At 35.1% G+C, this 26,572-nt stretch overlaps 2 protein-coding genes across 4 annotated transcripts; both read right to left on the bottom strand.

Annotated features, from left to right (window-relative positions):
- Nucleotides 1–1,303: 1,303 nt before the first annotated feature.
- LOC132614688 (uncharacterized) lies at nucleotides 1,304–9,042 on the bottom strand. The gene is made up of 7 exons (XM_060329207.1): nucleotides 8,897–9,042; nucleotides 6,962–7,139; nucleotides 6,712–6,794; nucleotides 6,005–6,154; nucleotides 2,336–2,446; nucleotides 1,866–1,932; nucleotides 1,304–1,781 (listed from the first exon to the last, which is right to left on the bottom strand). Exons 2-7 carry the CDS (start codon nucleotides 7,077–7,079, stop codon nucleotides 1,501–1,503), a joined length of 810 nt encoding a protein of 269 aa, XP_060185190.1. The 5' UTR covers nucleotides 7,080–7,139; nucleotides 8,897–9,042; the 3' UTR covers nucleotides 1,304–1,500.
- Nucleotides 9,043–21,652: 12,610 nt separating this feature from the next.
- LOC132615870 (probable F-box protein At5g04010) lies at nucleotides 21,653–24,116 on the bottom strand. 3 transcript variants are annotated; one of them, XM_060330467.1, is made up of 3 exons: nucleotides 23,424–23,563; nucleotides 22,458–22,799; nucleotides 21,653–21,804 (listed from the first exon to the last, which is right to left on the bottom strand). In XM_060330467.1, exons 1-3 carry the CDS (start codon nucleotides 23,528–23,530, stop codon nucleotides 21,765–21,767), a joined length of 489 nt encoding a protein of 162 aa, XP_060186450.1. In that variant the 5' UTR covers nucleotides 23,531–23,563; the 3' UTR covers nucleotides 21,653–21,764. The 3 variants fall into 3 exon arrangements, with proteins under 3 accessions (XP_060186450.1, XP_060186448.1, XP_060186449.1); XM_060330465.1 differs by having other exon boundaries at nucleotides 21,654–21,804; nucleotides 23,461–24,116; XM_060330466.1 differs by lacking the exon at nucleotides 21,653–21,804 and having other exon boundaries at nucleotides 22,309–22,799; nucleotides 23,461–24,109.
- Between the last annotated feature and the right edge of the window lie 2,456 nt (nucleotides 24,117–26,572).

Raw genomic sequence — 26,572 nt, 5'->3', positions numbered from 1 at the left:
TAATAACTAACGAGCAATATAAGAGTTGGTTAGTCAGCTAAGTCACAATGCAAAATCTATCTTAATATAATTATAATAGCTTTAAAGAATATTCAATGGGTCATACAATATCAGTGAATGAGGTGCTCCCTTTCGGTGGGAAGGGCTTCAATCCCTTAGCGGGCTTATCCAGCACACATTGCCCTTCTTTTGGGATGGTCTTTAAATTTTGCCCCTCATATTTGAAATCTTTAAGTTTTGCCCTTCGGCTAAACCCCATGGGTTCCAGGTTCGAACCTCCACACAGTCAAAATTTTTTAAAAAAATCGCAAGGCAGAGTTTAAATTCCCTATGCCCCCACCGGCATACACTTGTGAAGGAATTACCAAAGTTATGCTGGACCCGGCATACTTATGCCTTATGGGCAGACTTGGCATAAGTATACCGGGTCCGGCATAACTTTGGTAATTCCTTCACAAGTTTATGCCTGGTCCGGCATAAAAGTTTACCTATTAAAAGTATGCCCCCACCGGATGAGGGTACCTAGGAAGAATTTCATTGTCCTCCTTCCAATATTATTACAGAACTAAAAGGCTTCATGGTAAAAACTCTATGCGTGGCCTCTTCCACTCATCGTCATGCAAATGCTGTCAACAATTATCATAGTATTAATACTCATGAAAAACTAGGCTTAGATATAATGGAACAAAATCACGACAACTACTCTTTTCTATCACTACCCCATAATATATTAACAAGAGCAGTTATAATATATCCAATACAGGAAATGTAGCAAAGAAAGTCTTTAGGTCACATTGACACAATAACCACTTGAATTTTAATAGAGCATTTTGATGTCACTAAAAATCTGTAAAAAGTTGACATGAGATCTCAAAGTTATGCCGGACCCGACATAAACTTATGAAGGAATTACCAAAGTTATGCCGGACCCGGCATACTTATGCCAAGTCTGCCCATAAGGCATGAGTATGCCAGGTCCGGCATAACTTTGGTAATTCCTTCATAAGTTTATGCCGAGGCCGGCATACACGCGACCCAAACCTTACCTTGCAGTTTTCTTTTTTAATTTATGCTTGAGCGGGGATTCGAACTCAGAACCTCATGATTTTTGCGTGAACGCTCAATGTTGCAATGCGAAGGGCAAAAATTAAAGACCAGCAATATGAGGGGCATAATTTAAAGACCACAAATATGAGGGGCAAAATTTAAAGACCACCCCAAAAGAAGGGCAATCCGCGCAAAAAAATGAAATTTATTGGGCCAATGAATTTCGGATACCAAGATAGTTAAATCGAGAAAAAAATTGAGGCACTTCAACAAAGTTAAATAAAGGAGAGCAAGTTACCTTACAAAAAGAAAACAGAAACCAGGGATTAACTTAAAGTTACAGCTCTTCCAAAAAAGAAATGTGATGAGATGCAATGGATTTTCATCAACCACTGATCTTTATGTGATTGCATAAGTTTCTAACAAAAAAATGAACTACAGCGAGCTCGTAGCTCATTCAGCGACAGCACCTGCTCCACTACTTCTAGCTCTGCTCTTGCGGTTCCATATTGGAGTAGTCTCAATGAGCTTATGAGGGACAAGACGCCTTTCGCGTTTGGTTAGCTTTTTGAAGTTGTGTACTCTCAACTTAGCTATCTCGGCCTCCTCCTCCGGTGTTATCTCCCTAACTACCACTGTCAGTCTACATACTGGCCTCATCATCAGTCCACACTTTCCTTTGGCATGGTAGGACAACCTTTTCTTATAAAGCCCCTTCCCAAGAAATGCCTCAGCTGCACCACACATGAACAAGGATGAAGTACTCCAAGAGTAAGAATGAGATGAAAACATGTAAAGTTATTTTCTGTCAATTTTACCAACAATAAGACGATCCGGATCAAATCCATGGTTATGCACTGCATTTGCCCGAGCTGAGTGTATGACCTACATGACAAATGTTCCCATTATTTCATACTCGAACTATGAGTAATAACGCTCTTTATACTTCAGTGTTCATGTTAGACTATAGTATAACAATTTGGGGTTTGGAAAAGAAAAACTGTGTCGTTATGCCGAGGGTCTATCGAAAACAGCCTCTCTACCTCCCAGGGGGTAAGGTCTGCATACACTCTACCCTTCCCAGACCCCGCTTTGTGGATTTCATTGGGTATGTATGTTGTTGAAAAGAATAATTGTAAAGGATATTTTATTACACAGTTTGGTGTGCTTTCTTGTGAATATACAATAGCTGTCATAGAAACACTTGTGGTTTCCTGTTTTGACAAATCCTGGGCAATATATTTGTCACAGAAGCAATCTTGTAATATCATATCTTCAGTGGCCTGACCTGATAGACAGTTTTGGCAGCTCGTTTTACAGTCACTTGCAACTGTAGCAATGCATCTTCAACACGCATTCCACGAACTAATGCGGCAACCAAGTTCACCTTCTTTGGGCTCTGAAAAAGGACAACACGTTAAAATAAATATAAAAGAATAGCAGGTGCAGGATTATTAGCAGTTGCTGCTGATGGGGTAACATCAATAAAGACTGTTCGTGACCCAAACCAACAAATATAAGAATGCTATAACTACCACATGCACTTCCAAATTTGGAAAATTTATCTAAAATCAGACAAGATATTGGACCAGGTAAAATGGAGCTGTCATGGCTGGTAAAAATGCAAATATACAAGGTAAAAATATAAGCAAGATGTAAATGTAGAAAGTGCAACAAACTGCTTCAAATGATAATTCAATCAAACCCGACAAAGCATAGCCAGTTACACGCACAGATAGAGGAAGGGGCTTGCAGTAAGTAAATATCCGTTAGCGAAATAGTTTATCCATAGTTAAATTATGATGAATCCTTTGAGAATAGATGATTTAATAGGCAACCACAACTATTTTGAGATTTAAATGTAGTTGATTGATAAATTAGTCCTTTTGATAGAAAAGATGATTTGATGATATAAAGGATTATAATGGATTGGGAACAGAACTTGTTAAGAAAAAGCAAGAGAAGATAATAAAGGGAGAGTGGGGAAAAGAATAAATGTTCCAGCCCCTGAGAGGGTGGCCTAACAGTCAGAGTTTGAGTCATAACACTGAGAACCAAGGTTCGAATCCCATTGAGAGGGCACACTGGTGAATGCTTCTCATTTGTCTAAACTAGAAGTGTCAACTTACTTGGGCTAAAATGGGCTAGAAACTGGGTTGGGTCAATGACCCGCCCAATTTGACAACTATGAGAAGGCACTTCTAGGTTTGAAATACTACAAAGGTTTGTAATTATGTTCGTGTAATAAGTGAGTTTGAGGAATAAATTTTATTGTTCTGTTTTGAAAATGTATTAGATGAGTTATTAGGAAATTCACATATTATTGTTACCGTTCTCAAAAAAAAATTCACATATAACATAAAGAGAATAATGAATGGATTACTACATGATATGAATGTGTAATTACTTAAACTAATTTATTAGTGCAATTTAACTTGATGGCATAATGGTGAGAATTTTCTGTTCAGCGATTGACTATATATGTAAGTTAATGAATTTTACATTTTTCCAGATCAGGATTCACATTAGTTAATAGAAAATAAGAATAGTTTTCTCAATATAAGTTTGATTCGGAAATGCAAACGCACTATCTAAATTTTGGTCATTAAGATAGAGGAATTATTGTTTCAAACTCTTCCTACTCAATTCTTTACAAATAGCAGAGTTAATTTTAGCATAACTGGGCTACGCAAATAGAGATATAAAACGGGTTGAATTGGGCAAAACACAGGGCTAAGTTGGAGATTGTTTTAAAATGGGTTATGGTTAAATGGGCTAAAGCTAGACCATTATTAAATTGTCTTGTCCCCAACCCATAAAATTCTGGGCGGATTACTAATATTTGGGTTACATTTGACGCCCAAACCTTGGTGAGCAGAGTTACCACATACCTATGTTGGTGGGAGGTACCAGGTAAAGGGTAGTAGTTGAGATGCGTGCAAACTGTCCCTAGCACCAAAGCTATCAAGAACGAAAAGCAAATCCGCCCAACCTTAATCGTGGAAAACTATTTCCTGTAAAAAGGGGCAACTCGCTTGCCGAAAGAGAGAATCTCAGAGATCTACGATGGCTGCTCTGTAAGGAGAGAATCTGGTAGAAGACATTTTGGAGTTCTGAGGCAAGCTCCCTTAGTGTTTTTAGTGTTTGGGCCAATAAAGGTTTGAAGTTCATAAATTGTTCATGTAGTTTGAAACTCTGGTAAATTTTTGAACTAAAAGATGTCGTGGTGAAACTTCACTTGTCAGAACTTCAAACTTAAGCATCATGCAGGTGTTCGAGTATTTTTTTAATTTTTGCTAGAGCTAGTTGTCAAGTTTTATTCACAATGAAAGATGACTTTTCAACACATTTAAAACGATAGCTGAGCTATGATTACCATTTACCGGCTTAAGAACTTCCCATTCCACCTAGCTTTTGCATATTTTGAGTTTAGATTTCATGCACGAATGCTATATAAAAAGAATTATATAATTAGATCACTTAAATTTAATCATAAATAGGCGTTTGTGCCGAGTGTGGACTGATAACTTGAAGAAAAAAAAAATGAAAATAACTTGTCAAGACAGATCAAATTTCAATGATGAATATAAATGTCCTTTTTCTCACACTAAATTATATGCATCGCATATTTGTATGTGTTTTGCGTCCCATAAAAATCCACTTAAATTACAAAAAATACAAACAAATTAAAGAAAATCTTAACTCATGAGACCTTTATCATTCCTGCATTAGTTTTAAACTTCTAATTCATTTTCCTCTTTTGAACCAAAATAGTATATCCTTGATTTGAAATAGTCCCTCGTTCATGTTTTCCTGTTGGAGTATATATATGAAATGATGGCTCCAGTTTCATATTGTTAATATATAAACATGCGATATCCCATCAAGATAAGTATCGGATAATTTAAATCGACTAAACTTAAATGTCTCTTTGCAAAACAACATATATATATATATATATATATATATATATATATATATATATATATATATATATATATATATATATAAGAAAGTGTCGTGATAAATTCACAATCTATTACCTTGATTCACTTGACCACGTCTACCCTTAACCCCATACAGATTTAAATCTCTATCGAGTTAAAAGTAGCTCATCATCAAGCGTAAAATGTACTGTTCTATCGAGCCAGAAGTGCGAGCTCATAATCCAGCGTAAAGTTTACTTCTATCAAGCCAAAAATGTGATCCCATACTTTTTTTTTTTGGTTTCCCACCCGATCCGTTACCCGCATTGGAGACCGAGTATCTCCGAATTCGTGCCGCATAGGGCCCATTCGGAATGAGCGCTCTCTACTAAGGATTTTCCATACCCAGGGTTCGAACCCGAAACCTTTGATTAAGGGAGGAACAACCCATCCGGTGCACCACATCCTTTGGTGGTATGTAATCCCATAATCGAGCCAAAAGGTTGCTCATGATCGAGCTAAAAGTGTGCGATAGATTCTTACGTCCTACCACTATTCAGGAAAATCAACTATGTTTTTTAGTTTTGTTGATAATTAAACAAATAATTTTGAGCAAATTAGAGATAGACATTTCATTTACATTCGACTTCTAGGACTTCATGAATTTCTTTCCTCTGCATTTGGTGCTCAATGTGTATTTTAAAATATCTTTCTAATTTTTTATATTATCTTGTTTAGCTGGAGTATACATGAGAATTTGATATGTCATCATCATTCATCAAGTAACTCTTATTCCGAAAGAGAGAATCTCAGAGATCTACGATGGCTGCTCTGTAAGGAGAGAATCTGGTAGAAGACATTTTGGAGTTCTGAGGCAAGCTCCCTTAGCAAGCTTTGCTAGGTTAAACATAGCAGCAAGTGGCTTCTATGTAAGGAAAGGTTCTGGTAGAGATCTAGGGGTTTTGAGGCTTTTTTTAAGAAGTGAAAGAACATATAATTTTCATAAACCAGAAGGCTATGGCGTAGCATACCTGTTTTATACCCTTCAAAACTGCTTGAACTTTTGAAGGTTTAGAAGCTGCTTTCTCTGCTTCAGTACTTCCAGTAGATGTTAACAGTGGTGTTAACGGAGAAGAAATTGGTGTTGCGTCAGCTGATAATGTCCTTGAACCAGACAACCCCTGTCAAAAGAAAAGTACATATTCAGAAACAATGAAACTGTTTGAGCCAATTAACTATTTGATAACTAAGGAACAAGAAGTATGAATGCATTTTGTTGCTTGTAAGCAATAAGTAATTGAATAGGAGATTTCAGGGACAGGAATTAGCATATCAATACTGGAAACATGGATTTCAAAATAAGAAAAGCATTTTAAAAATATATCCTGATAATATGTCGTTACAGATATCTTAAACTATTACTGTGTGTGATTATCACTTTCTTGATAAGTAGTAGTTCATGTGTGCATTAAGATAATCATATTTAGATTGTTTTGTAAACGTCTCAATACAGGAATTACTAGCCTGCATGACACATGCTTTAGGCTAGCACCCTAACAACTATCAAACAACTATGAACATAAGGGAACATCTCATACTAAAATTTTTGTTACCGTGAAGCTCTATCACATATAAAAAGTTTATCCCACTGAAACAAGAAAAACACAATCACAGAATGTCAACTCAGCACACCATATATGCGTACGATAGATCAAGTAAAGGTCATTTTAAGTATTACCAGATGTTGTAGATATTGGTACAATGGCCTTGAGATGCAAGGGGGAAGTGTATTCTGCAGCCTTGGTAAATGATGCGCCTCACCTGGAAAATGTATAATCTTCAACTATCAAATAAGTATATGTCTAATTTAAGACATCAGAAATGAAAAGGACTTAGGCAACTAAAAGCAGATCTTCGAACCATACACTCAACGCGAGACATTTCTAACATCAGCTTATCATGCTTTCACATAGAAAACTAAGATTTACCAAGGACTGGAGTTGCCTTAGAGTGAAACAATGAATTGAAAGGAACAGTTCGATTTTGTTGATATCTCTTTTCAGCCTGACGAAGTATGCACTGAAGATGCCGTTGCCAGCCAACCATTTCGTCAGCTAAAAGAAATCCCCTCAACACCAAAAGCGCAGCTAGACAATCTTAGTTCCTCTACAAAGCAGAGAAGCAAAATAAATACTTTAGTCTGTCAATGCAAGACAATGGTACCTATATAACATTAAAAAAGAACGAAAAGTTAAATAAAATTCTCTAAGAGCATAAACGGGAGAAAAATATGATTCACAAGTAGTTTTCAACTTGTCTTGCTTTACTTTGATTTATTTTTAATTGTATTATCCAAGCAAACTTCTGCACACCTCGACTAATCCACCGGATACCAGCTTCCATCCGCACAGATACAGGTACATGTACAAAATTACAAATCACCTACTCCCTCCTTCCCAATTTAAGTGTCGTACTTTCTTTTTTGGTCTGTCCCAAAAAGAGTGCCTCTTTCTATATTTAGTAAGTTGACAATTCAAACATCCTACATGGCAAGTTTATAACCACAAGATTCAAAAGTCTCTCTTTATTCCTTAAAATTTATGTCCAGTCAAACTACGACACTTAAATTGGGACGGAGGGAGTAGCTTTTTTTACGCTATTGAGATTTGCATTACAGATTCATTTATCGCTAGGCCACACACTTGGGTGCAGTTCACCAATAGTTTCTCAAACATATTTTCAACAAGTGTTAACAGTGAACATTGTCTCTTCAAGCTTCACAAAGCACAATCGGACCTAAAGTCGATAAAAGTTGTCTACCTATGATTACTTACATATACAACAAAAGTCTAATTATCATGATAGCTCACCAATAGTTAATGTATTCACTGCTTATAATACTTAACAATGAAATAAACCCACAAATTTCCACAGGCCTTTCATCGAACAGGTTACGTACACAACATAACTGAATAAATACATTTCTGGGTATCATTGAAATCCAACTATTTGAATAAGCAAGAATTGATTTTTCCTACTTATATAGACAAATAAAGTCTAACTATCATGATAGCTCACCTATAGTTAATGTATTTACTGATTGAAAGACTTTAACCAGGAAATAAACCCACTAGTTTCTCATACGCATTTCATCGAACATGGTACATACACTATATAAACACAAACTCAACTGAACAAAAACACTTCTTGGATACCATTCAAATCCAACTTTTTGAATAATCAAGAATTGATTTTTCTAAGAAACAGACACAAAACAATACAACCCACCAATTTTCTCGTAGGCATTTCATCGAACACGTTACATACACAACATAACTGAAAAAATACACTTTGGGTACCATTCAAATCCAAATATTTGAATAATCAAGAATTGGTTTTTCTAAGAAATAGACACAAAACAATACAACCCACCAATTTTTTCATTGGCATTTCATCAAACAGGTTACATGCACAACAGAACCAATCAAGAACTTATTTTTCTAAGAAATAGAACCCAAAGAAATACAACCCACCAATTTTCTCATTGGCATTTCATCGAACAGGTTACATACACAACATAACTGAAGAAATACACTTCTATGTACCATTAAAATCCAACCATTTTAATAATCAAGAATTGATTTTTCTAAGAAAAAGACACAAAAAAAATAATAATAAAACCCGGCAATTTTCTCATAGGCATTTCATCAAACAGGTTACATACACAACATAACTGAAGAAATACACTTTTGGGTAACATTTAAATCCAACTATTTAAATAATCAAGAATTGATTTTTCCAACATATATTAAAGAAATAGACACAAAAATATAAACCCAATTTGCAAATCCCCCTTTTTTTAATTTTTTTTATACCATTTAAAAATTCATGAAGAAAAAGACTTTAGAGTGAGAGAAACTTACATCAGGGTTTAGCCGGAGAGAAACGGAGAAGAGCAAACTGCAATTAATTAAAAATATGGGCCCTCATTTGTAATCTAGTTTCTTTGTTCATTTATCCAACTAATTTGGGCTTATGATTGGGCCTTCAGATCCATAAAAGTGTAGTCCTTTACATTTTTTAAAACATAACTAGGCAACGGTTAAAAAATAATTTCATGATGATAGCAGCATTAGTTAGTTTTCATTTCATAGCAAGTAAATATTAACTTTTCAAAAAGAATCCCTAGAATTAAGCCTTAGGATTAGTCCCAAAAGAAACTGTTCCTATTTTTTTGGACGAATTATTTATCTTTCATAACTAAAACAATCACTCAATTTTTTTTCCCGTTCTTTCCTTTCCTAAGATGTATTGTCCATATAAAATAAAACTGCCCAACCTTTGTGTATATATCTAATAAAATAAAACTGCGCAACATTTGTGTATATATCTAATTATACATACACATACATACATACATATATATATATATACACAAAATATACTTGGTATTTTTTCAACTGAAAAATATTTTTTCATGTAACATATTTATCTCATAAATATGCATGATATTTTCAGTATAATAAAGATATAAATATATGTAACATATATATATATATACACACACACACAGAATATAATAAAGATATACCTGGTATAATAAAGACATACATGGTATGATAATATAATATATTTGAAATATATTAAAGGTATATTTAAAAAAAAAATTGTCCAACATTTTATGCGTGTATGTCTAATTACAATTACATTGTAATAAAGATACACATGGTGTAATAAAAGATATACATGGTATAATATATATATAACCAAACTGAAAACATGGATAACTAGTGGTAAACAAATTTCTTCATTACTGGAAAGGAATATGTACATTTTTTTTTTAAAATTCAACCATTAAGAAGACTTAGTGGGTATTTATTTAGTAATAATACAATAAGGAATATGTACATATTAATTAGAATGTAAACTAATTTCTTAGTTAGTGCGAAAAATGATGATGAAAGAGGAATGATATGTATTAATTAGGATGTAAATTCCTTAGTTACTAAGATGATGAGAGATTACGAACATATTTATAAGGATTGAAATAAATTCCTTGATTTATGGAAATTCTATCACAATACGTATGGCTAGCAATATATATATGAAGCTGCTATTTTTGAAAGAAAAAAAGAGTAATGTGACTTTTGAAAATATTTATAAAATACTTACTCTTAACGTAAATTTCTCTTTTTTATTTTTATTTTTGTGCAGAATGCCCTTCAAAGGCACTGGTCTTTAATTTTTGTCCCTCAAATCGGTGGTATTTAATTTTTGACCTTTCACTAAAAATCTCTTAGTTTAGGATTCGAACCCCCGCTCAGTCAATTTTTTTTTTAAAAAAATCGCACGGTAGAGTTTGGATTCGTAAGACATAAGTTGGGTTTCAAACGCTACCTTAAGCCAGAGTTTCAAACTTTGCCTTAACGCAAAAAAAAAAAAAAAAAAAAATAAAAAAATAAAATTACTTAGCTGGAATTTTGCAAACCTCTGCCTTAAGGCCTAACTTTTGCCCGGCCCATTAATCTTAATTTTGGGCAAAAGTTAGGTCTAAGACAGAGGTTTGCCTTAAGGCCTTAATTTTAGGTAAAAATTTGCCTTAAGTACGATCTAACTATAACCAAATCTTTCGGTGATTAGCTATAGAAGCTAACCTTCATAGATAGTCTCTTAGCAATGATCATGTAAGAAGTTTGGGATGCCAAACTCATTATGTACTTCTTTTGCTTATCAATGATCAATGGAGGCAGTTATAAAAAGGGGGGGGGGGGGGGGGGGGGGGGGAGGGGCTACCTTTTGTCCGAATAGGCCTAATTTTGCTACGCTCTGCCTTGCAATTTTTTTTTTTGTTGACCTGAGTTCAAACCAAGACTTCAGGATGTTAAGCGAAGAACAATAATTAAAGACCACCAATATGAGGGACAAAAAACCTTTTTTTTTTGTGCGGATTGCCCTTTATTTGGGTGGTCTTTAATTTTTGCCCTTCAAATTGGTGGTCTTTAAGTTTTACCCCTCGCCTAACACCCCGAGGTTGTGGGTTCGAACCCCAGCTCAGTTTTAAAAAAAAAATCGCAAGGCAGAATTTCGCGAGGCAGAATTGAGGCAGAATTTTGCAAATCTGCCCAGTAAAATTGGGCTGCACAGGCAGAATTTGCATGGGCAGAAATTCTGCCTGTGCCATGAAAATTCTGCCTGAAGAGTAAAATTTAAAGACCACCATTTTAAGGGGTAAAAATTAAAGACCACCCCAGCGAAGGGCAATCTTGCAAATTGCCGACAAAAATTAAAGATCAGTGCCTTTAAAGGCCTTTAGTGCAAATGACCCAGTCCTCTACATTAAGCCCGAAATATTTTTGCTCCAAAGATATTTGTTGTAGATTTGTTTTTTTAAGGAAGAAATTGGCAAATCATTTTTTAGAATGTTAATTAAATTTTGACCAGTTCTAGAATTATTTGATGATTTATTACCTTTTAATGCGAAAATAAAATTTTGGCATAACTACTCCTAGTTAAAATACAAAACGAATCTAGAAAAGTTTTACAGGAGTTTAAATATATTACCAGTTTGTACTCCATGAATCTTTCTTAGAGTTTGGACAGATAAAAATTTCAACTCCATATATTAAGTTGTTGATGGAGTTTCAAACTCAACAAAATCTTTAGACTTAGATTGTGAAGTTTGAACCCTATAAATCGTTTCTGGTGTTTGAGCCAATAAAAATTTGAACTCCATAAATTGTTCATATAGTTTGAAACTCTGGTAAATTTTTGAATTCAAAGATGTCGTGGTGAAGCTTCACTTGTCAGGACTTCAAACTTAAGCATCATGCAGGTGTTGGAGTGTTAAATTCTGTGTTAGATCAGTGAGTTCAACACTGAACTTTAGTTCTAGCTAGAATCCATTGAGAGAGCTTTGAGAATGAAGAAGACAGTTTTTGTATATATTATTTGTATATCTGTTACAGAATGAATATATATACTCCCTTTTTGCTAACGTGCACAACATGTGCTCTTTCTAACTGAATTCCACCAACTACTTTGACAGCTCACACACAGCTAAGAGCCTAACAACTTTGTAACAAACTCATAGCAGCAAACTCAGTTCTCAATACTCCCCTTCAAGCTGGGATGGAAAACATCGAGTACTCCCAGCTTGCTTAGTAGAAACTGATGTTGTGCTACTCCCAACCCCTTTGTCAATAAGTCTGCCAGTTGAAACTTAGTTCCTATGTGTTCAGGTTTGATCAGACCATCTTTAAGCTTCTCCCTCACAAAGTGACAGTCAATCTTGATATGCTTTGTTCTCTTATGGAACATGGGATTAGAAGCTATCTGTAACGCTGCTTTGTTGTCACAACAAAGCTTGACTGGTCTGTCTACAGACACCTTTAACTCTTCCAACAAGCCAACTACCCAAATGACTTCTGCTACTGCTGCTGCCATGCTTCTGTATTCAGCCTCTGCTGAACTTCTACTTACTGTGTGTTGTTTATTTGACTTCCATGAAATTAGAGACTCTCCTAGTTGAACCACATAGCCTGTTACTGACCTTCTTGTATTGGGGCAAGCTGCCCAGTCTGAGTCAGAAAATACAGTCAAGTTGTTAATGGGACTGTTCTTTAACAAGATGCCTTGTCCTGGGGAACCTTTTAGATATCTAATCACTCTCAATGTTGCTTCCCAGTGTGATCTCTTAGGGTGCTGCATAAATTGACTCAGAACCTGGACTGCAAAACATATATCAAGCCTGGTGATTGTTAGGTATATCAGTTTTCCTATGAGCTGCTGATAACCTTGTACATCTTTCAAAGGTGGATCATCTGTCTTTTTGATCAATGTGTCATACTCCACATTGTGGTGAGCTTAGAATTTTGTTCCATTGGTGCAGAGGCAGGTCTTGCACCAGTCAGTCCAACACTTGAAATTAACTCAAGTGTATATTTTCTCTGATTGAGAAGAATTCCCTTATGGCATCTCATAACTTCAATGCCTAAGAAAAATCTAAGCTGCCCCAAATCCTTAACTTTGAATTGTTCATGTAATGTCTGTTGTGCTGCTTTTACTAAAGCTTGACTGCTTCCTGTGATCAAGAGATCATGAACATAGACTAAGATGATCACTAAATCATCTCCTGCTTGCTTAGTGAACAATGAATGATCATAAGAGCTTTGCTTGTAGCCTGCTTCAACCAAGGCACTAGACAGTTTGATATTCCATTGTCTAGAGGCCTGCTTTAAACCATAAAGAGATTTCAGTAGTTTGCATACCCTTGTCTCCCCCTGTCTGTAAAAACCTTGAGGTAAGGCCATGTAGACATCTTCAAAGAGGTCACCTTGGAGAAAAGCATTGTTGACATCCATCTGGATCAAGGGCCATCCTTTGGCTGCTGCAATGCTAATGACAATTCTCACAGTCACCATTTTGGCAACAGGTGAGAATGTCTCATGGTAGTCCAGACCTTCTTGTTGGGTATACCCCTTTGCCACCAAACGAGCTTTATACTTATCAACACTACCATCTGAGTTATACTTGATCTTAAAAACCCACTTGGACCCAATAGCCTTTTTGTCAAGGGGCAAGTCAACTAGTTCCCAGGTGTGATTGCTCTCTAAGGCTGAAATTTCATCCTGCATAACAGTGATCCATCTGGCATCTTGAGAGGCTTCTTTAAAGGATTTTGGTTCTACCTCAGAGGAAATAGCACCCAGGTAAGCTTGGTAAGGAGTAGGTAAATGTGAGTAAGAAATAAAATTGGACAGAGGATATGAACAATAGGCAGATGAAGTTGTTTGTGTGACATAGTCATGAAGCCAGGCTGGAGGTTTAGTAGCTCTTGTAGGTCTAGTGAACCCTACTGATTGGTGAGGGATAGGAATAGCTGGGGCTGATATGTCTTGAGGGATGTTAACTAAAGGAGGAATTACATCTTGTACTTGATTAACAACATCTGGAACATCTGTTCCCACTTGTTTGGGCACAATAGCAGTATGTGTGTCCCTGAGATCAGTTGAATCAACTTGAGTGCTGATGTTACTATCAGCAGGGTCTTGAGTAATATTTACAACATCATCTCCAGATTCCCCAACAACTGTAGGATTCAACATCAAGGCATTATCCTGCTCATGATCAAGGATGTTTCCAGGATGTGTAACTTCCACCATCTCAAACCAATCACCTGTATATGATGATTTATCATTGCTATAAGGAAAATGCAATTCTCGAAAAATGACATCTCTACTAACAAAGAAGACTCTATCCACCAGGTCAAATAGCCTGTAACCCTTTTGAGTCTCTGAGTACCCTACCAACACAGCTTTCCTTGCTCTTGGAGCAAATTTGTCACCTCTAGGTAGCTTGCTTGCATAACACAAACACCCAAACACCTTTAGGTGGTCATACTTAGGTGGTTTCCCAAATAAGACCTCATAAGGTGCTTTACCTCCAAGCACATCAGCAGGCAACTTATTTATCAAGTAAACAGCTATTTTCACACAGTCTCTCCAAAACTGGATAGGTAAAGAACTTTGAAACTTCAATGCTCTAGCCATTTCTAAAATATGTCTATGCTTCCTTTCTACAATGCCATTTTGTTGTGGTGTATATGCACAACTACTTTGATGTATTATCCCATTGGCAGCAAACAAATTATGACAAGAAGCATTATAGAATTCTGTACCATTATCTGTCCTCAAGATTTTTACAGACAAGGCAAACTGGTTTTTTATTAAGGCCAAGAAATCCTTAAGGACTACAATGACTTCACACTTTGAATGAATCAAACATAGCCATGTATATCTGCTATGATCATCAACTATAGTAACAAAGTAGTACTTATTGTCATGTGTAGGTTTTCTATATGGACCCCAAACATCAACATGCACTAAATCAAACACATGTTTAGCCTCACTAGTACTGGTAGGAAACTTCAGTCTACATTGTTTAGCTAAGGGGCAGATGCCACATGCATCATGTATGCTTTTATCTGCCACATGTTGTAGTGTCTTGATATGTTGGATTGTCTTGTTGGATGCATGTCCTAATCTCAGATGCCACAGCTTGCCATCAGCATGTCCTTTTTCTGTACTTTCTGTAAGTACTGCATTTATTATTGGCTTCAATTGCTCACTAAGTATATACAATCCATCTCTTTGCCTACCAATCCCCAACACCTTGCCATTGAAGAGTCCCTGTAACACAAAGAAATCAGGATAAAAGGAAACTGAACAACACAGTTCCTTTGTCAGTTTTGCTACAGATAACAGACTGAATTTGAAGTCTCGTACATGTAGTACATCTTTGATTTCATATCCTTCTAAGATTGTAGTATTTCCTGCTCCTTGGATGTGACATTTATTTCCTGTAGGTACTTGAACTTGATTATGATGATAGTCATCTATTCTTCTAATGGCTTTGAGGATTGCTTTCTTAGGTGTTATGTGGTGTGTTGCACCACTATCAACTATCCATTCACATGTATGAGTAATGCTTGACAATGTTGGAGTAATACCTGCCATGTTTGAAGAACATCCTCCTCCTGTTCCTGTCCTGTTCAACCTGCTCACCAGTTCCTCATACTGCTCCTCAGTAAAGTGATTCATTGGAACTTTGATGTCAGTAGCATTTCCTTCAGCTTCCTTGGTGAAATTTGCTGCTGCAGGTTTGTATTCTCCACCAGATCTATTGTCACCAACTCCTTTCTTCTTGCTTTTAAAGTCAGCTGGATAACCTACTAATCTGTAACAATCAACTGTCAAGTGTCCTTTATAGCCACAGACCTTACAAGGTGTTCCATTATTTCCAAAATTCTTAGGTCTGTATCCCTGACTATTGTAACCCTGACCAGGTCTATAACCTTGTGTTCTACCTGCAAGTAATGTTAGTGCCTCTCTAGCTTTATCAGCAACACCTAAAGCTCTTTGGCTCTCCTCTTGTGTTGCCACAGCATATGCCTCATTTACAGATACAACTGGTTTCCTAGCCAAAATACTACTTCTAATATTCCCATAGCTCTCATTTAGCCCCATTAAGAATTGAAGTAATCTCTGTGACTTTAAATGAACAACATATGCTGCTGATTCCTCACATTCACAAGCAGGCAAAGGGATCATCATATCCATTTCAGCCCATAAGTCCTTCAATTTAGAGTAGTAAGTAGTAACTGAGTCATTACCTTGCTTCAGAGTTGCCATCTCAGTCCAAAGATGAGAGGATCTGGTCAAGTCAGATCTGTCAAACCTTTCTTCAAAATCTAGCTAAATTTTCTTTGCACTTGAAGCATACATAATGCCTGGTAACAATTCTGCAGCTACTGTGACTGCTATCCATGAGAGTACTATCGCGTTACACTTTTCCCATTGTTCCTCAAGTGCTCCTTTGTAAGCTCTTTTGGCACAACTTCCATCAACGAATCCTAATTTTCCTTTCCCTCTAAGTGCTAACTTCATAGACCTGCTCCACAGAGCATAGTTCTCTGGTCCTGTGAGCTTTATTGGAATTAAAACTACACCAGGTGCATCTGAAGCTTGTAGATAAAGAGGATGATTGTGATCAAGTGTTGTAACTTCATTCACCGTCATTGTTGACTGTGTCGTAGCTTCGCTAACCACCATTGTTGAATGTATTGAGTTTCTTTGAGTTTGTGTCTATTTCTATATTCTCTTTTGCTTTGATCGAGTCTCCTCAGGATTCCCGCTTTGATACCATGTTAAATTCTGTGTTAGATCAGTGAGTTCAACACTGAACTTTAGTTCTAGCTAGAATCCATTGAGAGAGCTTTGAGAATGAAGAAGACAGTTTTTGTATATATTATTTGTATATCTGTTACAGAATGAATATATATACTCCCTTTTTGCTAACGTGCACAACATGTGCTCTTTCTAACTGAATTCCACCAACTACTTTGACAGCTCACACACAGCTAAGAGCCTAACAACTTTGTAACAAACTCATAGCAGCAAACTCAGTTCTCAATATATTTTTTTTTATTATTTGTTTTAATTTTAGCTAGAACTAGTCGTCAAGTTTTATTCACAATGAAAGATGACTTTTCAACACATTTAAAACGATAGCTAAGCTATGATTACCATTTACCAGCTAAGAACTTCCCATGCCACCTAGCTTTTGCATATTTTGAGTTTAGATTTCATGCACGAATGCTATATAAAAAGAATTATATAATTAGATCACTTAAATTTAATCATAAATAGGCGTTTGTGCCGAGTGTGGACTGATAACTCGAAGGAAAAAAAATGAAAATAACTTGTCAAGACAGATCAAATTTCAATAATGAATATAAATGTCCTTTTTCTCACACTAAATTATATGCATCGCATATTTGTATGTGTTTTTGCGTCCCATAAAAATCCACTTAAATTACAAAAAAATACAAACAAATTAAAGAAAATCTTAACTCATGAGACCTTTATCATTCCTGCATTAGTTTTAAACTTCTAATTCATTTTCCTCTTTTGAACCAAAATAGTATATCCTTGATTTGAAATAGTCCCTCCTTCATGTTTTCCTGTTGGAGGATATATATGACATGATGGCTCCAGTTTCATATTGTTAATATATAAACATGCGATACCCCATCAAGATAAGTATCTGATTTAAATCGCTAAACTTAAATGTCTCTTTGTAAAACAACACACACACACACATATATATATATAAAAGAAAGTGTCGTGATAAATTCACAATATATTACCTTGATTCACCTGACCACGTCTACCCCTAACCCCATACAGATTTAAATCTCTATCGAGTTAAAACTTAAAAGTAGCTCATCATCAAGCGTAAAATGTCCTGTTCTATCGAGCCAGAAGTGTGACCTCATAATCCAGCGTAAAGTTTACTTCTATCAAGCCAAAAATGTGATCCCATACTTTTTTTTTTTTTGGTTTCCCACCCGATTCGTTACCCGCATTGGAGACCGAGTATCTCCGAATTCGTGCCGCATAGGGCCCATTCGGAATGAGCACTCTCTACTAAGGATTTTCCATACCCAGGGTTCGAACCCGAAACCTTTGATTAAGGGAGGAACAACCCATCCGGTGCACCACATCCTTTGGTGGTATGTAATCCCATAATCGAGCCAAAAGGTTGCTCATGATGGAGCTAAAAGTGTGCGATAGATTCTTACGTCCTACCACTATTCAGGAAAGTGTGTGATATAAAAAGAATTATATAATTAGATCACTTAAATTTAATCATAAATAGGCGTTTGTGCCGAGTGTGGACTGATAACTTGAAAAAAATAAATGAAAATGACTTGTCAAGACAGATCAAATTTCAATGACGAATATAAATGTCCTTTTTCTCACACTAAATTATATGCATCGCGTATTTGTACGTGTTTTTGCGTCCCACAAAAATCCACTTAAATTACAAAAAAGTACAAACAAATTAAAGAAAATCTATATCATTCCTGCATTAGTTTTAAACTTCTAATTCATTTTTCTCTTTTGAACCAAAATAGTATATCCTTGATTTGAAATAGTCCCCCGTTCATGTTTTCCTGTTGCAGTATATATATGAAATGATGGTTCCAGTTTCATATTGTCAATATATACATGCGATATCCCATCAAGATAAGTATCGGATAATTTAACCGACTAAACTTAAACGTCTCTTTGTAAAAAACATATGTATATAAGAAAGTGTGGTGATAAATTCACAATCTATTGCCTTGATTCACTTGACTACCTCTACCCCTAACCCCATACAGATTGAAATCACTATCGAGTTAAAAGTAGCACATCATCAAGCGTAAAATGTACTGTTCTATCGAGCCAGAAGTGTGAGCTCATAATCCAGCGTAAAGTTTACTTCTATCAAGCCAAAAATGTAATTCCATAATTTTATTTTATTTTGGTTTCCCACCCGATCCGTTACACGCATTGAAGCTGAGTATCTCCGGATCGTGCCGCATAGGCCCTATCAAAGATTTTTCATACCCAGGGCTCGAATCCGAGACCTCTAGTTAAAGGAGGAACAACCCACCTGCTGCATCACATCAAAGAAAGATTTCTCTGTAGAGGAAAGGAATAAGAATTTTTGCCTATAATTTATCCCCTTTGTTTCGGGGTACCGCCGTTGTACGGAGCACGGGAAAGACGCGCGGCGATTACCCCAAAAACAAAAGAGGGAGCTGGAGGAGAAGCGCTACGAAGAATAAGAAGTTGCCTTTTTTGGCTCTTTATTCTTGATTCCTTTGGCTCTTTCGGTATGTAATCCCATAATCGAGCCCAAAGGTTGCTCATAATCGAGCTATAAGTGTGCGATCGATTCATACGTCCTACCAATATTCAGGAAAATCATCTATGTTTTTTTGCTGATAATTAAACAAATAATTTTGAGCAAATTATAGATAGACATTTCATTTACATTCGACTTCTAGGACTTCATGAATTTCTTTCCTCCGCATTTGGTGCTCAATATATATTTTAAAATATCTTTCTAATTTTTTATTTTATCTTGCTTAGCTGGGGTATATTTGAGAATTTGACATGTCATCATGATTCATCCTCTTATTCCGATCCTTGACAATCCACCCCATGCAAAAGGTCTTTTAAGTAGACTTATTACAAAAATGCAACCACCGTTACTTCAGAGGTTGGAAGAAATATGACATTTGAAAACGTAACAATCGCCACAAAGAACACACGAATTTCATCTTTAATACATCGATAACTAGTATCTAATAATATTTTTAATAAGCTACTTTATGAACGATCAATGTTTACTATTCAACCACAAACTTGGCACGCTTATTTTTTACTACTATTAAGAAGAGCCGGTTATGCTCACTTTTTGGTCGTCATTTCGTCGTCCGTTTGTCGGCCCAAAACAAAATTGTGAGCCCACATATTTTAAACAACTATTAATACACCAACCAATACTTAAAAAAAAGTAAATAAAGTGAAACCCACCATCTCTAAACTCACGGAAAAAAAAAGGTGGACTCCGTATTAACAAAATCAAGCAATATAAAAAAAAAGGTGAATCCCATATTAAAAAAAAAAATAATGTTAAAAAAAAGAGTGTAGACTTTGTATTCGTAGCAAACACTAATATAATAAACTTTTAGATACGGAGCACAAACTACAATGTTATATTAATCGTGTTTTGAACATAGTATCTCATATTGACAAAATCAAACAATATAAAAAAAAAAGTGAATCCCATATTAAAAAAACAAACAATGTCAAAAAAAAAGTGCAGACTTTGTATTCATAGCAAACACTAATATAATAAAGTTTTAGATACGGAACACAAACTATAATGTTATATTAATCGTGTTTTGAATATAGTATACATATAGAGCCGGTTAGGCTCACTATTTGGTCGTCATTTCGTCGTCCATTTGTGAGCCCAAAAAAAATTGTGGGCTCACATATTTGAAACAACTACTAATATTTAAAATAAAATAAAATTGTGGGCCCACATATTTTAAACAACTACTAATACACCAACCAATATTTAAAAAATAAATAAATAATAAAGTGGAACCCACCATCTCCAAACTCACGGGAAAAAAAAGGTGAACTCCATATTAACAAAATCAAGCAATATAAAAAAAAAGGTGAATCCTATATTAAAAAAAACAATGAATGTTAAAAAAAGAGTGCAGACTTTGTATTCGTAGCAACACTAATATAATAAAGTTTTAGATACGGAGCACAAACTATAATATTATATTAATCGTGTTTTGAATATAGTATATACACACACAGACACATATATATATAGCCGGTTAGGCTCACTTTTTGGTCGTCATTTCGTCATCCGTTTGTGGGCCCAAAAAAATTGTGGACCCACATATTTGAAACAACTACTAATATTTAAAATAAAATAAAAATGTGAAACCCACCATCTCCAAACTCACGGGAAAAAAAGGCGGACTCCGTATTAACAAAATCAAGCAATATAAAAAAAAAGGTGAATCCCATATTAAAAAAATAAATAATGTTAAAAAAAAAGAGTGCAGACTTTGTATATATATATATATTATATGCATAAAAATAGTGCAAACTAATAATGTCCAAAAGGGTGGGCCCCATACTAAACAACACCAAGCAATATATATATATAACTACCCATGCTTCGTCGTCCGTTGTCCCTTAGGGGGGGGGGGGGGGGGGGAAGGAGCCCATACTAAATAACACCGAAGAATAAAAAAAAAAAATGGAACTCGCCATCTCCAAACTCACGGGAAAAAAAAAGTGAACCCCATATTATCAAAATCAAGCAATATAAAAAAAAAAGTCCAGACTTTATATTCGTAGCAAACACTAATATAATAAAGTTTTAGATAAGAAACACAAACTACAATGTTATATTAATCGTGTTTTGAACATAGTACATGTATATATATTATATGCATAAAAATAGTACAAACTAATAATGTCCAAAAAAAAAAGTGCACCCCATACTAAACGACATAAAGCAATATAAAAAAAAGTGGAACCCACCATCTCTAAACTCACGGTAAAAAAAAAAATGGACCCCATATTAACAAAATCAAATAATATTAAAAAAAAAGTGAACCCCATATTTAAAAAAAATAATGTAAAAAAAAAGTGCAGACTTTGTATTCGTAGTAAAAAACTAATATAATAAAATTTTAAATACGGAGTACAAACTACAATGTTATATTAATCGTGTATATATATATATATATATATATATATATATATATATATACACTATTCAAAAATAACTACATACACATAAATGCACTATAATTTAAAGTGTTGAGCCCGTATACAGCACGAGCATAGGCCGTCTAGTTTAATTATACAAGTCTTTGACCGTCGTCCATGGCAAATCACTACAAAAAGATTAATTAGAAATTAGCCACAGATTATCTCTACTAAAAAAAATACAAAAATTAGCGACGAACTAAAATAAGATAAATTCAGTAGTGCAAAATCCGCAGTTAATCAAACAACTTAGTGACTAATATAATTTAACAACGAATTAGTGGGATTAGACTATTCAGCGATGATTTATCAAAAAATTTAGCGACATATTTAGTTATCACAACGGATTCGACTATTCAGTGATGGTTTATCAAAAAAGTTATTTATCAAAAAAGTTAGCTATCGCGAACAATCTAGCGACGGATTACCATATATATATATATTTATTACACAGGGGAAAAGGGAAAATGGAGAAGAGGATTACAACATGAAAATTCGAACCCTCACCAAGGTAAAAGTTCAGGTAGCCAACCAACTGAACTACTAAATTCCTACAGAACAATTGTTCCTAACTGATTAGTAACTAATTAATTCCAGTTCAGTGAATATATATGTCCGCTGGAAGGTCCAAATTAATCAACTCAATGAATTGATTCACTTTTGTGAACATTATGCACAAGCAACTACAGTACAAAGTTCATTTGAAAAACGGTATGCACAAAAATTTCCAATTCCCGCAATATTTACACATCAAAAGGGTAAAAGAAAATGCTGCAAATACCTAAGTGCATCTTCAACAAATAGATATCTCCAACTCACTATACTCAAAATTCCAGCACTTATCTTCTCCACCATTGCTCTTCCATCTTCAACCTTCAACCCTAGCCGTAAATCCGCCACGAGACCGCTAACGGTATCGCTCGAGCAACACCCCGGTGTCGGTAGCTCCTCTAAAAACCACCCTTCTAGCCCTAAAACAAACCTACCTTTCCCTTTGCAATTCATCACACTGAAAACTCCTTTGTAACCATCCAAAATTACATCCCATGTTACCCTCAGGTCTCCGAGGGTATCGAATGGTCCTAGGTCTCCATTCTTTGTGTCAGTAGAGGAGCCAGGAATCCTAATAAGAGAATTAAAAAAAAAAAGAAATAAATACATTTAATTATCAATAAGATTCAATAACTTATATATATGCAACTAAAATGGGGTTTTCCACTATTTGTAAGGAATGAATACACTTGATTATCAAGTGAACTCACTAGTTACTAATTATTGAGAAGATTTAACCGTTTATATACCTATATATTGAAATAAAGTTCGTTTTTATTTAAAGAATATATACTCAAGGAAATCAACAATTTATATATACACAAAGAAAGTTCGTTCTTACAATACCTGTAAAAAGTCTACACACCTAATTATCGAGGAAAAAAGTACACTTAACTATCAAGGAAATCTAACAGTAGTTTATATACTAATATTTTTAAAATACTTGTAAAGAGTGATCAAACCACCTAATTACTATCGGGGAGAGAAAAATACACTTAATCAGCAAAGAGAATTAACAGTTTATATGTATAAAGGAAAGTTCGTTTTACAAACAGTACTAGTAAAGAGGGAATACACTTATAAATTATAAACGAAATTCGACAGTTTAAGCTTATAAATACAAGAGCGTTTACTTTAAAGTGAATACAACAATTATCAAAAGATTCAACAGTTACATATATGAAATAATACATACAGTTTTAGACGAAGAAAATTCAATCGAACACACGTACCTCCGCCACTGCTCGACATCGATATCGAATCGAAAAATACCCTTCTTGTCGAAACTAAGTTGACTTCCATGCTTAACTAAAGCAACCTTAGATGTAGAGTTTTTGTATATGTTTAGTGCAAATATAATGTTATTAAGGGAAATATGAGGTTTTGACGGCTGTTTCAACCGGCGGTTACTTGCCGTCTTACCGAGGGCGTATAACCGCCGGTAAGAGTAAGATACATTAAAATCGTTCTTATCACTATTATTATTGTTATTGTCAAAATTATGAAGTGTTGAGAGAGAAGGATAATGAGTAGAACAAAGGGGTTGCCATATTTGATCTAAAGACATAGAAGTGGACCATGATTTGCAAACACATGAAGCTATGGCTAAGGTTTTTGGATCAAGATGATTTGCTACAAGAACAAGAACTTGCCATGGAGGTTGTGATGAAGAAACCATCGACATACTTTTTTTTTTTTTTTTGGTTCTTTTATCACACGATTATCTATTTTTTTTAGAACTATGAAATATGATTCTCTAGAGAGTGAGATGTTATGCAATTTTTTTTTTTTAATTATCTATATGTTTTTTGTTTGTGTGGATAAACTGACACGTGTTGAGTTTTTGCATATTTTGCATGGTTGTGACATGACGCGTATGTGTGTTTGGTTATACACACATCGTTACTACTTTGTTGCCACGTTTCGAGGAAGACATATATTACGGTTTCTTGTTTAAAAAATTTAATGATTGTTCTATCAGCTATGCATGGCAGAATGGGAGAAAAGTTGGCGATTCATGTGCTTAATCGAGAGGAAGAAGTTACCATTTGAATTTAGAAAGTGACAAGAAAGATTTAGCACGGTGGAAAAAACAAATTAAATCAAAATCTTAAAATAGTTCATAAGGAACATGATTTAAGTCCGTAAGGATTAGAAATATCCTTACATGCATTATTTCAGCGTATTAATTAAATTCTCTTTATGGTTATACTCTTTATTTTAAAAGCTATATTTTCTATTTATTAAAGAATCGACACACGGATTTATCTCCCTCTAACTATGTCAAATTTTGACCTTATTGCCTTCAACAACAATGTTGTACATCTTCATTATTGATTTGACAACCATTATACAATTGTTTCCGCTTTACCGTATATCTTATAATTCAGTTGGTATAGTAATTTTATCTGCATTAATGAAAATCCCTTTAAAAACTATTATTTCCAAATTGCGTCTTGAAACTATTATATTCAAGGTTGTGCGGGGGGGGGGGGGAGAATTGGCTATATGATGGATCAAGTATTATTGTATGCTTCCCAAGGCGCGTGCGGTATATATCAACACTCGGTTGTGGTGCATATATACGGCCAAAAGAGAGTTGAATTTATAACTGACCTCAACTAAATTGATGAGATTGAAGTTTAATAGTTTGTGGTCATATTACAATAAAACGGACCTGACCCTGTCAAAATAAATACAAATGATTTATATGACCAAGCTCAACTAATTTAGAATTAAGGTACATCAATGAACGTTTGATTGATCATCTTGGGTGAATCACTAAAGGAAAACATATTTTTTTGTGCCACTAACCAAAAGATAATCAAAAGAACCAAGCTATATACTGTTGTAAACATGGTCACGTTAATGTGTAAGGGAGGGGGTAGAACATGAAATAAGAAAAAGGAAAAAACAGATACAAAATTATTCCCCAAGCTCCAAAGAATCTTTGACCAATGAATGTTATTTTCCTATTAATTGGAAATGAAAAGATACATAATTTTTCATAAGCTCAAAGCAACATTTTAGAACCTTTGCTAACTTAATTGTCAATCATTCCCAAGAAGTATGTAATGAACCTCTGGCTTTGGCTTGCAAAAAGTTTCTTCTTTCTCATACCTGAACAAATGGTATAAAATTTACATATAAATCATAGTTGCCTAGTGGGAAGTTAATTGGAATTAAACATCATACCAGTGGAAAGAAGCTAATACATCCAAAGAATTAACGATCTCCGAACCTTGTTAACGAGTAATTTTATGCTAAGCTAGACCTAGTGATCTCATATGCCAAGAAGCAAGCGGCATTTGCAGGAACACTACGCGCCATAGCCGGTCCAGAGCCTTTATAAAGGCCTTTCACTCCCTCTGATGCAACAATCTTTCTGAAAGCATTAGCAAAGCCAAAAGGCACCACCTGCCAACCCTCCAGCTACTATAAGAGAACCTCTTCCCAACTTAGAAGTATATGTGCCTCCTGCCAAGTACTGCTTTGTCGCTTCGCACACACCAAACATAGCAGCATTTCCTAGTACTTGACGTGCCAAAGTCGGGAAAAAGCCCTTGAAAAAACCCGTTACACCTCCTTCAGATTTAAGAATGTGTCTTGCAACATCCATAGGCACTGTATACTTCACAGCCACAACCGCTGAGCCAACACTTGCCAATGCACCCTATGCTTGAAATGACAAAGGCACTTCCCATTAGAGTTTTTACTTTAATACAGTGACAGTACTGTAGAATTCTTTTACACTATCACACCATCTAGAAGATAACTCCAGGTAACTATATTTAAGTATGATGTGGTAATCTAGAATATAGGGGCAATGTCGTTTTGACGTAGCTTTGAATCCTACTTTGTGGGATTTGATTAATTCTGAATTCTTTAATTCAGAATAAAGGGGCTCGTTATGCCAGTTGAGAGTAGGAAAACGGTTCTGTCTTTGTTTTTGTTACATTCTACCTCATCATATCACATTATGTTCTGCATCCGATCCCCAATTCCTGTTCACCCTGAATGATCATGATGGTTGAATTGTGACCTCGTACAATCAAGTCGAATGAGAAATAGTCGCTTCGTCATAGTACGTACTTATGGGCACTGATTTGAGTTTTCCCAAACCAGATTCAAATCAATGCCGAATTCAAGAAAGAAAAAAATAGCTTACGAGTAATAAGGAAAAAGGTCCAGGATTCTTCGAAAAACGTGGGCTGACTCGGAGACCTAGGACCTTATTGGCTTAGTAATAAATGAACGGAAGCTTGAAAGTAACTATATTTAACTTGTTTACACCTAATTTTTGACCTCGCATAATTAATTTTAATTGTCCAAAATCCTTGGAAA

This window comes from Lycium barbarum, chromosome 10 (assembly GCF_019175385.1).
Source record: "Lycium barbarum isolate Lr01 chromosome 10, ASM1917538v2, whole genome shotgun sequence".
NCBI classification, from domain to species: Eukaryota; Viridiplantae; Streptophyta; class Magnoliopsida; order Solanales; family Solanaceae; genus Lycium; species Lycium barbarum.
Note: the sequence above shows the minus strand (reverse complement) of the source record. Positions and strands in the feature narration are given on the sequence as shown.